This window comes from Triturus cristatus, chromosome 2_2, assembly GCF_964204655.1.
Source record: "Triturus cristatus chromosome 2_2, aTriCri1.1, whole genome shotgun sequence".
NCBI lineage: Eukaryota > Metazoa > Chordata > Amphibia > Caudata > Salamandridae > Triturus > Triturus cristatus.
In genome coordinates this window covers 73,559,632-73,573,935 of record NC_140582.1, presented here as the reverse complement: position 1 = coordinate 73,573,935, position 14,304 = coordinate 73,559,632, and the positions used below count along the sequence as shown (strand labels likewise).

The window sequence follows — 14,304 nt, the reverse complement described above, 5'->3', positions numbered from 1 at the left end:
GTGGGAACAAGGTATTTAAAAACACTAATGATGATAGTCATAACAGAAGAAGGACTTGTACTATCAATTGTGAACTATCGTCTAAGATTGGTACATGCACAGGAGAAGGCAGCTCTTACCTTCTCTGCAGTGAGCTCCTTCCCAGAGGCCATGAGCAGGACACTCTTGTCAACAACATTCAGGGCACAGAGTGATCCAGGAGAAGCTTCCACATGCAGATTGACATTGGAGGCTGGAAGGGTCTTTTGTGCTGAGAAGTCTATCTTCACCTGAAATTGTATGAAAGGGATAAATGGGCAGATCCATTGAAAGCAATGTTCACTCAATCCACAAAACATAAAACAACAGGATGTAGAGCAACCACGTTTTAGTCATGACCTCAAGCAGGTGTAAAAGCTATGCTATGGATTGGTTTCTAATCCAGAGTCCAAGGTTACAAACTAGAGTTTCTTAAACACGGGGAACTATTTTTCAAGTGTATACAGATCTTATGTGGGCCCAACGTGAAAATGAACTGAAATCTATGAACATACTATCTGTACGTGGGTGATGCCAAGGTTGATTTGCTTATGGTTGGTCCCTGCCTGTAATGGCACTGATGAGATAAATAACAATGGAAAGGAATTGTCATCTGGATCTCTGACATGAGAAGGGATGGAAGCTTGACCAGCTGTTTGGAAGCCTATCCCCTTCTTAAGGGAGAAGCAGCCACCAAATCGAGGTCCAGACTAAAAATAATGTGCTGAAGTTCAGAAACATCTGGGAGAGTACCAGAGAATGGGATTTCAAGAAGGAGCTATCAGGGCCGGACTGACTATAGCAGGCACTGGGGGTTTTCCTGGTGAACCCAAAGGGTAGAGGCCGGTTTTGGACCCATGGGGACCGGTTTTGAAGCAGTGTTTCTCACTAGCACCCCCCTCCCCCAAACTATCAAGGGCCAGTCGAGCAGGTTGCCAGGGCTGGTTGCTGTTCCCAGTCCGGCCGTGGGAGCTATGTATTGGCACGGCATCTACAGACAAGCTGGGATGCATGCAGCATATTGAGGACTTGAGAGGGGATTCTTTGCTGTCCTAAAAATGGGACCTTTCAAGTGTAGCACATATTCATGGAGGAAAGAGGATACATTGAAGAGTCCATAGAACAAAAAAGGTAGGAAACACTGATAAAAACATCATCAGAATGAGATACGTGAGTTAATACAGTAGTGCAGATGACCCATGGATCAACTCTAAAGAAAAACGAGGGAGGCTAGGTTAGTGGCACAGAGAAATATGAAAAAAGGTGGAGAAAAGGGGCGCTATTATTATCCATGAATATGTGAAATGTGACTAAGATGTCTGAACAGAACTGAAACATGAAAAGTGGCACTGAGTGTAGTTGAAAATAAATGTGGCTTGAGTCTTTCGTCAAATAGCTTATCCTGATACTTATTTCAAGAGGAGCGTCTGAGCAGCCTCGTATTGGCAAGGCGGGCAATCGGGCATCGGCCGATGGGCCTCTTGCTCAGGTCAGTTGGTGGGTCGTTTTTTTTCCCCATTAAGGACTTCACCTCTAGTGCACAGCGTGAAAGACTATTGTTATAGGCTTAAACACGACACCATGCACGTGAAGTCATGCCAGCAGCCTAGCGCCAGAGGCAGAATAACAATGGGCTGCTCGCCGACTGTCACAGCATGAGGTGTGCCAGCCTTCCCCCAGGTGTGACAGATGCCTAAAGGAGGTGCTGAGGGGAAGCCATTAGCACTTACTTTTTCAGGGACTGCAGCAGGGACTGAAGCAACAGGTGGTGGGGGTTGGTGAGCGAGCGCCGCTGTTTATTTTTGTCCTCCTCCACTCCATGCAAGCTGTGGAGATAAATCTCCTTTGTCTACCAGATAACAATTGCGACAGTCAACAGGGACAGGTTGTGGCATTAGTTGACTTTGAAACTTGGAAACCAGGTTCAAGTCCCAGCGTCAGTTCGACACCCTGTGATTCTGGGCAAATCACCTAATCTACATGAACCAACAACAAAACAAGCATTGGCATAGCCAATAGGTCTCGCTTTTCGGACCTTATAAGTATTTAGTTTTGCAGCACAATATCCTTGGTGCAACAACATCAGCTGTTGCTTGGCTAAACCTTGTACCTTATAAGTGTTGAGCCATGCAACTGTTGATGTTGTTGCACCAAGGATATTGTGCTGCATAACTAAATACTTATATGGTCCCAAAAGCGAGACCTATCGGCAATGCCAATGCTTGTTTAGAACTGTTTCATTGTTTTGCCATATGGAAAGGCGGTGCCACACTAAAATGAACAGGAAAACACTTTGTATCCTAGAGCCGTAAAAAACGCATAAAAGACTAGAGCGTGCACATAAAGCAAGGCAATGTTGAAACCGCCGCCACCACCTTCATCCTCCAAGAGATCGCGATCTGCCGCAGCCCATTCATGCAAATAGACGCTTGGAATTGTTTTGACCAATTTGAGACGCCGTCGGGCTGGACTGTTCCCATGAGGCAAAGGGTCAGACTGATTTGCATATGGCCATGTCTGAACTGGGGTGGCAGAGTGGGCTAAAGAACGGTGATGGATCAAACCCAGATCTGTTGACTGGGTGTGAGTGTTTGATTGGTTCTGATGCTCCGTCCATCACCACCCCCTTTTGTACCGCTTTGTTCGCATAAGTTGGCAGGGTATGCTCAGACGTGAGTCCCTTGCTCACTTTGCCACTGGATTCAAGCAAGCCTGGCTGAAGACGGCTGAAATGCCAGAAACCGGTCCTAGGAAGCTTGTTTCCGGTCCAGGGAAGGCATGGCTTGGCAGTTCGGGCTGGACTGTTCCCATGAGGCACAGGGTCAGACTGATTTGCATATGGCCATGTCTGAACTGGGGTGGCAGAGTGGGCTAAAGAACGGTGATGGATCAAACCCAGATCTGTTGACTGGGTGTGAGTGTTTGATTGGTTCTGATGCTCCGTCCATCACCACCCCCTTTTGTACCGCTTTGTTCGCCATAAGTTGGCAGGGTATGCTCAGACGTGAGTCCCTTGCTCACTTTGCCACTGGATTCAAGCAAGCCTGGCTGAAGACGGCTGAAATGCCAGAAACCGGTCCTAGGAAGCTTGTTTCCGGTCCAGGGAAGGCATGGCTTGGCAGTTCGGGCTGGACTGTTCCCATGAGGCACAGGGTCAGACTGATTTGCATATGGCCATGTCTGAACTGGGGTGGCAGAGTGGGCTAAAGAACGGTGATGGATCAAACCCGGATCTGTTGACTGGGTGTGAGTGTTTGATTGGTTCTGATGCTCCGTCCATCACCACCCCCTTTTGTACCGCTTTGTTCGCCATAAGTTGGCAGGGTATGCTCAGATGTGAGTCCCTTGCTCACTTTGCCACTGGATTCAAGCAAGCCTGGCTGAAGACGGCTGAAATGCCAGAAACCGGTCCTAGGAAGCTTGTTTCCGGTCCAGGGAAGGCATGGCTTGGCAGTTCGGGCTGGACTGTTCCCATGAGGCACAGGGTCAGACTGATTTGCATATGGCCATGTCTGAACTGGGGTGGCAGAGTGGGCTAAAGAACGGTGATGGATCAAACCCAGATCTGTTGACTGGGTGTGAGTGTTTGATTGGTTCTGATGCTCCGTCCATCACCACCCCCTTTTGTACCGCTTTGTTCGCATAAGTTGGCAGGGTATGCTCAGACGTAAGTCCCTTGCTCACTTTGCCACTGGATTCAAGCAAGCCTGGCTGAAGACGGCTGAAATGCCAGAAACCGGTCCTAGGAAGCTTGTTTCCGGTCCAGGGAAGGCATGGCTTGGCAGTTCGGGCTGGACTGTTCCCATGAGGCACAGGGTCAGACTGATTTGAATATGGCCATGTCTGAACTGGGGTGGCAGAGTGGGCTAAAGAACGGTGATGGATCAAACCCAGATCTGTTGACTGGGTGTGAGTGTTTGATTGGTTCTGATGCTCCGTCCATCACCACCCCCTTTTGTACCGCTTTGTTCGCCATAAGTTGGCAGGGTATGCTCAGACGTGAGTCCCTTGCTCACTTTGCCACTGGATTCAAGCAAGCCTGGCTGAAGACGGCTGAAATGCCAGAAACCGGTCCTAGGAAGCTTGTTTCCGGTCCAGGGAAGGCATGGCTTGGCAGTTCGGGCTGGACTGTTCCCATGAGGCACAGAGTCAGACTGATTTGCATATGGCCATGTCTGAACTGGGGTGGCAGAGTGGGCTAAAGAACGGTGATGGATCAAACCCAGATCTGTTGACTGGGTGTGAGTGTTTGATTGGTTCTGATGCTCCGTCCATCACCACCCCCTTTTGTACCGCTTTGTTCGCCATAAGTTGGCAGGGTATGCTCAGACGTGAGTCCCTTGCTCACTTTGCCACTGGATTCAAGCAAGCCTGGCTGAAGACGGCTGAAATGCCAGAAACCGGTCCTAGGAAGCTTGTTTCCGGTCCAGGGAAGGCATGGTTTGGCAGTTCGGGCTGGACTGTTCCCATGAGGCACAGGGTCAGACTGATTTGCATATGGCCATGTCTGAACTGGGGTGGCAGAGTGGGCTAAAGAACGGTGATGGATCAAACCCGGATCTGTTGACTGGGTGTGAGTGTTTGATTGGTTCTGATGCTCCGTCCATCACCACCCCCTTTTGTACCGCTTTGTTCGCCATAAGTTGGCAGGGTATGCTCAGATGTGAGTCCCTTGCTCACTTTGCCACTGGATTCAAGCAAGCCTGGCTGAAGACGGCTGAAATGCCAGAAACCGGTCCTAGGAAGCTTGTTTCCGGTCCAGGGAAGGCATGGCTTGGCAGTTCGGGCTGGACTGTTCCCATGAGGCACAGGGTCAGACTGATTTGCATATGGCCATGTCTGAACTGGGGTGGCAGAGTGGGCTAAAGAATGGTGATGGATCAAACCCAGATCTGTTGACTGGGTGTGAGTGTTTGATTGGTTCTGATGCTCCGTCCATCACCACCCCCTTTTGTACCGCCTCGAAGCAGGCCACAGCGCGGAGTTTACACTGTGCGAACTTAAACTTCACATGCGCACTTTGTCAGGCTGAACCAAGGAGCGTTCATTGTAAAAGCAGAAGAGAAAGGAATTCAAAACCGGAAAAGGATGGGTTTGTGGGTTCCACTGGTGTTGCCTCTCAGCCATACCTTTGTTCGGTTTTATCCTGGCGCCAAAATAGAAGGGCTTTAAGTCAATGCAGCTCCTTTAAAAACTAGGCGTGAGCAGGCAGGAGAGTGGTGTGGGGAACGAGAAGGGGTGGTGGGGGTGCGAGGGGGAGGGCAGGGGAAGGAGCAGGGGAAGATGGGGGAGAGAGGAACGGAAATGTATTGGTACGGAGGAGGAGGAGAATGGGGGAGGAAAAGAGAAGGCCGAGGAGAGAGGAAGTGGGGAGAGAGGGTCAGAAAATTAGCTGAGAGGACGGGGGCAGAGGAGAGAAGGGAGTGTGTATGGGGATTGGGTAGTGGCAAAATTGGTGTGATCCTGCAGGCACTTCTAGCAGCTGCGTCTCGCGGGTCACAGTGGGGGTCCCTGGTGATGGGCACAGAGGGCGCCAAGCCGCTCAAGTGAAGCCTTATTTCCACGGATGACGGCCGCCATTATTATCCTGAGGGCATCAGCCCTGCCTCCCTGGCCCCTCCGACGAGTGTTTGTCATCTCAGAATGGTAAACGAATAATAAAGTTTTAAAAAATGGCACCGCCACCTTAGAATGCATTTTCTTAAAGCACAAGAAAATGCATTCAAAGGTGTTTGTAGCAGATTCATTAGGAAAATCCATTTCCCCCAGATAACTGCTGCATTGCATATTGAGGATCTAAGTGAAACAAGTCACCGACAAACTCTTCTGTGCAGTAAGGGAGGGGGAGGAGCGGGTGAGAGAGGGGGAGGAAAGCCGGCCATGCGAGGAAAAGAATGCTAGAAACCAAGATAGCAGCTGTGCGCATGCACGACATCGCGAACGCAAGCTGGATGCCTGAAAAAAGGCAGTAGGTTAGCACTTCCAAAACCCGCTTACTATAACTCTCTCCAGAGCAGCGCTAAAAGCGCTGGCTCAGGCGAGACATAAAAATCGGACCCTCTGTAATGCTTTCTGGTGCTCACATAATACACTCCCATGCCTCTAAGCCTAGTTCGTTCTATATATAAAACTACATGTAAGGAAGACACTATTTTTTGTTTCTTTTTGCATTTACACTCAAGCATCATTCCGTTTCTCAGAAAACTCTCATGATGCTAGCCACAAGTAAAACAAAAAACACATGTGCAGCTGTCACCAGTCTCTGAACACTGGAGGGCCTCTCTTAAGTACTGAACAAAAATAAAATGAATATCATAAAAACCCATGGTGAGTGTAAAAGGCAGTTTAAGTCTGTGCAATATCATGTTAATGTCAAAACGTCCTCAGCAAACGCATGGATAAAAAACAAAAATTAAAAGTGAGTTCCAAGTATTTTTTATAATTCTATACTTCTAAAGTATATTTTTTTCTCATTGGAATGTTATTTTCCTATTTAATTACTGACCCTATAATCTTCAAATTACTTTTATTACCACAAATGTTTGTCATCCTTTAGCTTCATTATCCCAACTGTAGGTTGCTATCAGCGAATGTGGGCCACTTTTTTTGGCTGCCCGGGCAGAATTGTGACCCCAATCTAACACTGCGTCTGAGAAGCACCCTTAACACAGTGGCCGTCATCACTACCTGCCTTTATTCTGGAGAATAGGTGCAGACATTTTCCATATAATGAAGCCAGGAGAGGTTGTGGAATGTACAGAGCATGACGACAATGCAAATTACCAGTGGTTCAGACTGATTTGCACTCATCACCTTTGTGCTAAGTGAGGCTGGATTAAAGAGTTCATCAAATTATGATAACTGGGCGCCCCCTGCCCCACAAGGGTCCTTGTTTGTATCTAAGATGGAAATGAACTTGATTGATTTTCAGTCTTCAACCTTATGGGACAACGATTATTTAGAACGTAAAGCGTCTTTTGTATTAACTATTTGTTTACTAGAGCCAGAGACCATATTAACGTACATCTCACATCTTCCCAACATGTGCCTCACACAAGAGATTTTTTAAATTAAGGATTGAAATTAACTCTTTACATTCGATTCCATTTCCTGCTGCTAATTGATACCAGTCTGGAGGGAACTGTTGCTGTTCTTTTAAGTTATTATGCACTCGCATTCATATTTTATTACATTGTATGTATTTCTTGCATGTCGTCATGTTTGTTTTAAGTCAAGTATGGTAGATTGACTTGAGAGATAGCAAAGTCCCTAGTATCTGAAATTAGTTTTATGGTCGTGGCTATAGCTCCTGGACGTTTTCAATGGCTTTTTATAAGCAGAGTGTACAATACTGTTATGATTTTATTTTATAATAATCTATATTCTATATCAGTCACCTTTTGTAAAGGTTATTGCTGAAAAATGTATTCTATTTGACAGACTCTTTCTAGATATATATCTTGCTACTAATGAAATGTGCCTGGGGTTGAATCAAATATTTTATTTGACAGATCCCGGTCTAAATAAATGAACATATTGCTACTACCGAATTATACCTGCGTTGCTTGTGTTCCTGTTCAGAGAAGAAGGCCACCCAACAAACCATAAGCTTTACACCCCGATGACTTCCCAGGCCCCTGCATCACTAAAAGCCTACCGGGCCACCTCGTTCATGTTCTTTGAAAGCCACTCTACCTGTTTACTTAGTTAATGAGCCCAATAATATAGAAGAGCGAAGACACGGTGTGTTTAACAGATCTGATAGCATTTATTAACACGTTTATAGGAGTAATTAAATGACCAACTGCATAGTGTAATTGTCTTTCTAAAACAGGCTTGCGATTTATTATCCAGTTTTCAGACAACTTCAGCCAGCACATTTAGCCTCTTAGCGCCCCCCCCCCCCCCCCCCGGCCTATAACTTCTTCAAGAAGAGAAGAACACATTGAAAGGATTTAGTACAACTGATGGGCAAAGTTTATTTTAAGGTGTGGGGTACACTGCAAATCAAGCGAGGAGGCAAAAAATAAAAGTGGTTGAAGAAACACACTATGCATAAGTGCAAAAAAGGTTTAGAAGCCACAGTGCTCTCTAAACACTATAGTTATCATAAACATATCAGTCTTCACAAAACAACAAATTGCTATATATATGAGATATGTACTCCTAAAAATAGTATCTATGTCAGGGCGTAGATAGGATTAGTAATAAGTATGAGGGGAGCTGTGTTACTTTTGCGAAAGGCCTACTCTGTGATGCACTAATAGGAGCATCAGTGTCAAAGATTAGTGTCAATGTAACAAAGGTTCTGTAGGGACATCCATTGCATGCAAAGTGAAGTCTCGTAAAAGAAAGGTGAAAGAGAAGGAGGGCTGTCCCAGCAGAATTAAGAAGGAGGTTCAGACAGGTGTGCCAGTCTGTGAACGGGGTCTGCTTTTTTTTAAGTGCATTATCGGAAGTTTTGTGGCGTTGTGTTTGTTTGTGGGTTCAAATTCTGTGGTAAAAAGGGCTTCACTGTGTGTTGTACCTCATGACGCCACCACAAGACTAGCCATCTTGGAAGTTGGAAGTACACAGACTTTGAGTCGTCGGGCTGAAATTCAGGCATAAATGAGGGCCATTTTAGGTTGGGATGGAAGTGTCATGAACACTGAGTGTAAACTGAAAAATGAAGGTTATGGTTTAAAGCTCCGCTCAGTAAATCAATAATAACTAGAGATGTGTTATAGAGGTTAGGTGTATTATTCCATATTGGTATTAATAATAGAAAATTAAAGCAGTGAAGCAATGATACTAAGATCAAATTCGTCCCAATTAAGAGGATCAATCTTGGTTACGTTTTTAAACTAGTAGGTGGCAAACATTATGCTATTTGGAACAACGCTAATCTTTTTCAAATGACAATGCAAATTGTTATGCTTGTGCTAAATAAAGCTTTGTTTGATGCTTAGATCCAAGATAAAAGATCATGTTTTTTTCTGAAGCTGTCAGAAAATAGTATAATAAATCAAAAGTCAGTTTTACAAAGATACTTATATTTAGCAATTTCATATTTCTCTGTTTCGATATTCGGTGACATCAAAGCCACTGTTAGAGATGAGTCGGTGGGTGTGTACACCTATACATGACAGTGACATCACATTACGACGAGCCTCTCCAGAGATCAGACAGCCTTACAAAAACACTAGCATGAAGAAATGCTGATGTTATAGAATGTGTGTTTTGTTGTTGCATGCCAATCAAGCATGAATGTGTGCACAGCATGCAATCTACGCATCTGCCAAATACCTGTGTAGCCCTGGAAGTTGTCATCATTGATTAACATATGACAAATGTTGCCAGGACGGCATGCAATTTCACATGGTACCTAATTCTGGTAAATTGTCTCCCTTCATTTTCTCTGTCACAGGTTTCCTTAGAGAACCCCAAGCTATGAGGATTTATTGCCAATGTTTGCTATATTAGATAGCTGTTGTAATGACTTGAATTACCATGCCCTGTTATGTTGTACTCTAGCTCGTGCTAAGTGTTCCATGTTTCCATGGTGATGTCTCCATTTGGGGAAAGTTGGAGGCTGGGGCACTTACGAGCTGGCTGTGTCTGTTGGTGGTACTGCTGTACTTGAATAAACTTCTGAAAACCTACCCAGTGTCTGTCTTTTGAACACTGGTGATGAGAAATGCTTGTGGGGGACAAGCGCTACCCCCCAACTCCCCTGTGAACCCACGGATACTTTTGAATTTCCCTTGTCACGGATTGGAAGTGAGTTGCTGCTGTTTTATGGTGTTTTACAATCCCAATAACACCCGACATTTCCGTTTGGACAACCCTGGCAACGGGGAGCTTTTACCTCATTTCTTCACCTATTTTTGGAGATACGCTGATTTCTAACGGCCCCAGTTCAGCTCGTGTTACTGCTCGCACCTGCACTCGCACAGCTACTAAAATTCTCTGGCACACCAGCGTTATCACGGCTGCGCTCTCCACAACATCAGCGTCATTACAGCTTACGTAGTGTTGCGCATTAGATCACCGCGCTCTCTGCCAATTTGTGATTCATGTTGCCAACCACTTAACCGGTGTGATCTACACTGTTCAGGCATTGTTTTTCATCATGTTTTCACGCGATTGAACTTCCTGACTGCCTGATTTCTCCTCAAACTGGAACAGTGTTGTGCAATGTGTTTAATTTCAGGTATTTTTTTTCCTTTCCACATTTTCATTGTTATTTAATTAATTTCATTCTCTTTTATAATTGACTATTCTGCCAGCATGTCTGCAACTTCTATGAGCCAACCCCCAGCATTCTTATGTGAGAAAGGTGAACCATTACTTCCTTGGAAAAGATGGAGGAAGTTGTTTGACTCTTACCTTGTGGCCATAGGAAACAAGCCATTTCATTGCATAATCTAGGAATTGAAGGACGCAATATTTATGAAAGCATTGATGAAGCACCCATAGGTGAGGGTGATGGTGAACCCAGAGATGTCTTCGAAATGTCCATGAAAATGTTAGAGACTTACTTTGGCCCACGGATCAAAGTTGTACTAGAACGTCCAAGAGCCTAATGAAAAGGTTGGAAATTATATCTCTTCCTTGCCCGCACATGTGAATTTGGTGATTTGACTGATTCTTTAATTCGTGGCCAGTTGGTCAGATGTACTAATAGCTCACAGGTACAAGAACATTTTTAGTCTAGAAACCCTTCACTTAAGGAAGCTATTGCCCTTGTGGAGGGTGTGGAGAACACCTCGGGCTGGGTCAAGGAAATAAAGGCTCAGAAACCGGCATCGGAAGATGTTTCATCTCCAAGTATCATTCATGAAGTAGTACTTAAGGATACTCCACCAGACCCTATTGACAATGTGTGTAAAGTGGTTCAGACACCTAAGGCTAAACATCATAGTGATCCTTCGAAAATCAAATGTTATCGTTGTGGGAGTCTTAATCATTCTTTTAATAACCCCAATTGCTATGCTACAAATTCCACTTGTCATAAGTGTGGAATCAAGGGTCATTATGCCAGAGTTTGTAGGTCTGGTGGAAAAGTGCGTACTGTGGAATTTGTAGAAACTGTGAAGGATAATCCCAAGATGGTGGTGTGGAATGTGAGGAGTGATGGAGTTGTTGATGCTGACTCCATAAATATGCCTGAGTGTGAAGTTGAAATTGGTGGTAAATTATTCGTAGTTTTAGCCGATTCCGGTTCTCCCTTAACAATGGTGGGCAATGAATTGTGGAATAAGACATTTTCTGACACTCAACTCCTCCCTCCTGATATTAACCCAGTGAGTTATGGGGGGGACACATTGATGTTTCTGGTTACTGTTATGCGGATACATTTCATGGGAAGAGAAACCATTGGCAAGATCTATGTAGCCAAACGTAGGGATAATTTTTTGAGTTGGAGGCACCAAAGAGACTTGGGAATAATTCTCAACCCTAATGCACGGAATCCCTTTGACCAACTCATGGTGGTAAATGATAGTTCTGACACCAACAAGTTCCTCAAGTGTTACAGACAAACTTGGACTTTTGAAGAACTTCGAACACCGTATCATTATCAAGAACAATGCTGTGCCTTTTGTGCATACGGTTAGGAAGGTTCCAAACATGATGTTAGGACCTTTGAAGGTTGAACTAGATAGGCTGGTAGCTTTGAATGTTATTGAGGAGATTGAATCTTCTGAATGGTTGGCGCCAGTGGTTTTGGCCCCCAAGGATAGTGGGAAGAACATCAGAATGTGTGTGGACTTAAGAAGCCTGAACAAATGGATATGGGTGGATCGCCAGCCTCTCCCAAATATCGCTGAGTCAATTACCATGCTTAAGGGGGCCAAGGTTTTCACTGTATTGAACTTTTCATCAGCATATCACCAGGTACCGCTCCACCAGGACTCTAAACATCTTACATCCTTTGTGACACCGCTGGGAGCTTTTAACTTTGTCAGAATGCCGTTTGGGTTAGCCTCAGTGGCGGCATGCTTCCAGCGTGTCATGAAGATGGTACTTGGTGATATGTCCAACATATTGTTCTTTCAGGACGATATTCTGATTTATGGCAAAGATGACAATGAGCATGACACTATGTTGAGACAAGTTCTCATGAAATTGTCAGAGAGGGGACTCACTGTTAACAGACAAAAATGTAAGATTGGTGTATCCTCTGTCACTTACATAGGCCATGTTATTTCGGGGGAAGGTATCCAACCAAAATTGGAACTGGCCAAGAGCATTGTTGACACCCCCACTCCCTGTGCTAAAGAACAAGTGAGGTCTTTCCTTGGGCTTGCTGAGTTCTATTCTAAATGTATCAAGAGTTTTGCCATCATTGTGGAGTCCATTAGAACTCTGCTCAAAAAGGTGAACCAGTTTGTCTGGACGGACGATTGTAATGTTGCATTCTGCTCTGTCCTGTGCTCTCCATGCCACTGGTGTCAAGTCATCCTGGCTGATGAGGGCTGAAAGCCTGAAACCGGTCCTAGGATGCTTGTTTCCAGTCCAGGGAGGACCTCACCTGGCAGTTCGGGCTGGACTGCTCCCATTGGGCGCAGGGTCAAGACGGATTTGCATATGGCTGGGTCCAAACTGGAATGGCATGGTGAGCAAAAAAAGATTGAATTTAGGCCCAGATCTCTGTACTGGGGTGAATGTATGACATTGTTCTGCATTCTGTCCATCAATTGTTCTTTTTGCATTTATGACCCCGAGTGGGACAGGTATGCCCAGATGTGGGTCCCGTGTTCTCCATGCCACTGGAGTCAAGCTATCCTGGCTGATGAGGGCTGAAAGACCGAACCCGGCCCTATGATGCTTGTTTCCAGTCCAGGGAGGACCTCACCTGGCAGTTCGGGCTGGACTGTTCCCATTGGGTGCAGGGTCAAGACTGATTTGCATATGGCTGGATCCAAACTGGAATGGCATGATGAACAAAAAAACGATGGATTTAGGCCCAGATCTTTGTACTGGGGTGAATGTATGACATTGTTCTGCATTCTGTCCGTCAATTGTTCTTTTGGCATTTATCACCACGAGTGGGACGGGTATGCCCAGATATGGGTCCCGTGCTCTCCATGCCACTGGAGTCAAGCTATCCTGGCTGATGAGGGCTAAAAGCCAGAAACCGGTCCTAGGATGCCTGTTTCCAGTCCAGGGAGGACCTCACCTGGCAGTTCGGGCTGGACTGTTCCCATTGGGTGCAGGGTCAAGACTGATTTGCATTATGAAAATTCAACTGTGACTTTCTTCCCGGACTTCACACAGGCAATACAGAGGCAGCGGAGGTCGTTCATGGCCGTCAAGAAGACCTTGCGAGAAAAGGGGATTAAGTATGCAATGCTTTTCCCAGCAAAACTACGAATAGAGTCAAATGGAAAATCCTGGTTCTTCGATCGCCCGGAGGCGGTGGCGGACTGGCTAGAAGGATGGAGGGATGCCAGGGAGCACAACTCCCGTTGAACTGGTAGGGCAGTTGCCATCTCGTTTTGTGTTGGACTGGAGGCTTACTGAATAGATTTCGAGGTTAATGTAGACTTTTTCTTCCATGTGCCGGACCCTGTGGGGGGTGCTTCACTGTTGATCTGTGCCAGCGGCCACCGATGGCTCAATGGCCAAGACTGTTGGATTCTGGTGGCCTCCCACTTCAGGGCCAGTAAAGTGTATATTTCTGTTCTCCTATTTTGGGGAGGGGAGTGGCTGGGGAGGGTGGGCCTTTTGCCCCCATTTTTCCTTTGTGTTTGTAGTTTGGGGCGACAGGCACGCTGCGCAGTTAAGTTGAATGGGCTGGTTCGGGCCTGACGTGCAGGGAGGCAGGGAGGGGGAGTTGGTAGGGAGGTTGGGGGGATGGGATTGTTCTTTGTTGCAATGTCCGCTTTGTTGCTTTTCATTGATCCAGGTGTGTTATTACCTCCTAACTGGGGAGGCATGCCAGGGATGCAGGATAGTTGGGAGGGGGGCGTTGGTTCGAGGGTTGGGGGGGTCTTGGGGTGTTTAAGGTAGTTCTTCGGCTTCATCTACTTGCATGGCATGAGGATATGGATCCATTTAGTGCACCTCATCATGGGAACACACTGGGCTAGGAGTTTCACGCTAATTAGTTGGAACGTTAATGGACTGGGTGACAGAGTAAAGCGTACTATTGTTCTACAATATATCAAGCAGCATTCCCCCGATGTGGTCCTTCTTCAGGAATCGCATCTAGTCGGTAATACATGTAAAGCCCTAAATAGATGGGGATACAGGCTTCTGGCACACTCGAGCTTTACCAGTGGTTCTCGAGGAGTGGAC

At 45.9% G+C, this 14,304-nt stretch overlaps 1 protein-coding gene across 1 annotated transcript in view; it reads right to left on the bottom strand.

Annotated features, from left to right (window-relative positions):
* LOC146861876 (alpha-2-macroglobulin-like) overlaps positions 1–14,304 on the bottom strand; it is a 1,085,963-nt gene that overhangs the window by 798,233 nt on the left and 273,426 nt on the right. Inside the window, exon 15 of the mRNA XM_085641046.1 lies at positions 120–269. Within this exon, the coding sequence (XP_085497172.1) occupies positions 120–269 (150 nt within the window). The remainder of the gene's footprint in view (positions 1–119; positions 270–14,304) is intronic.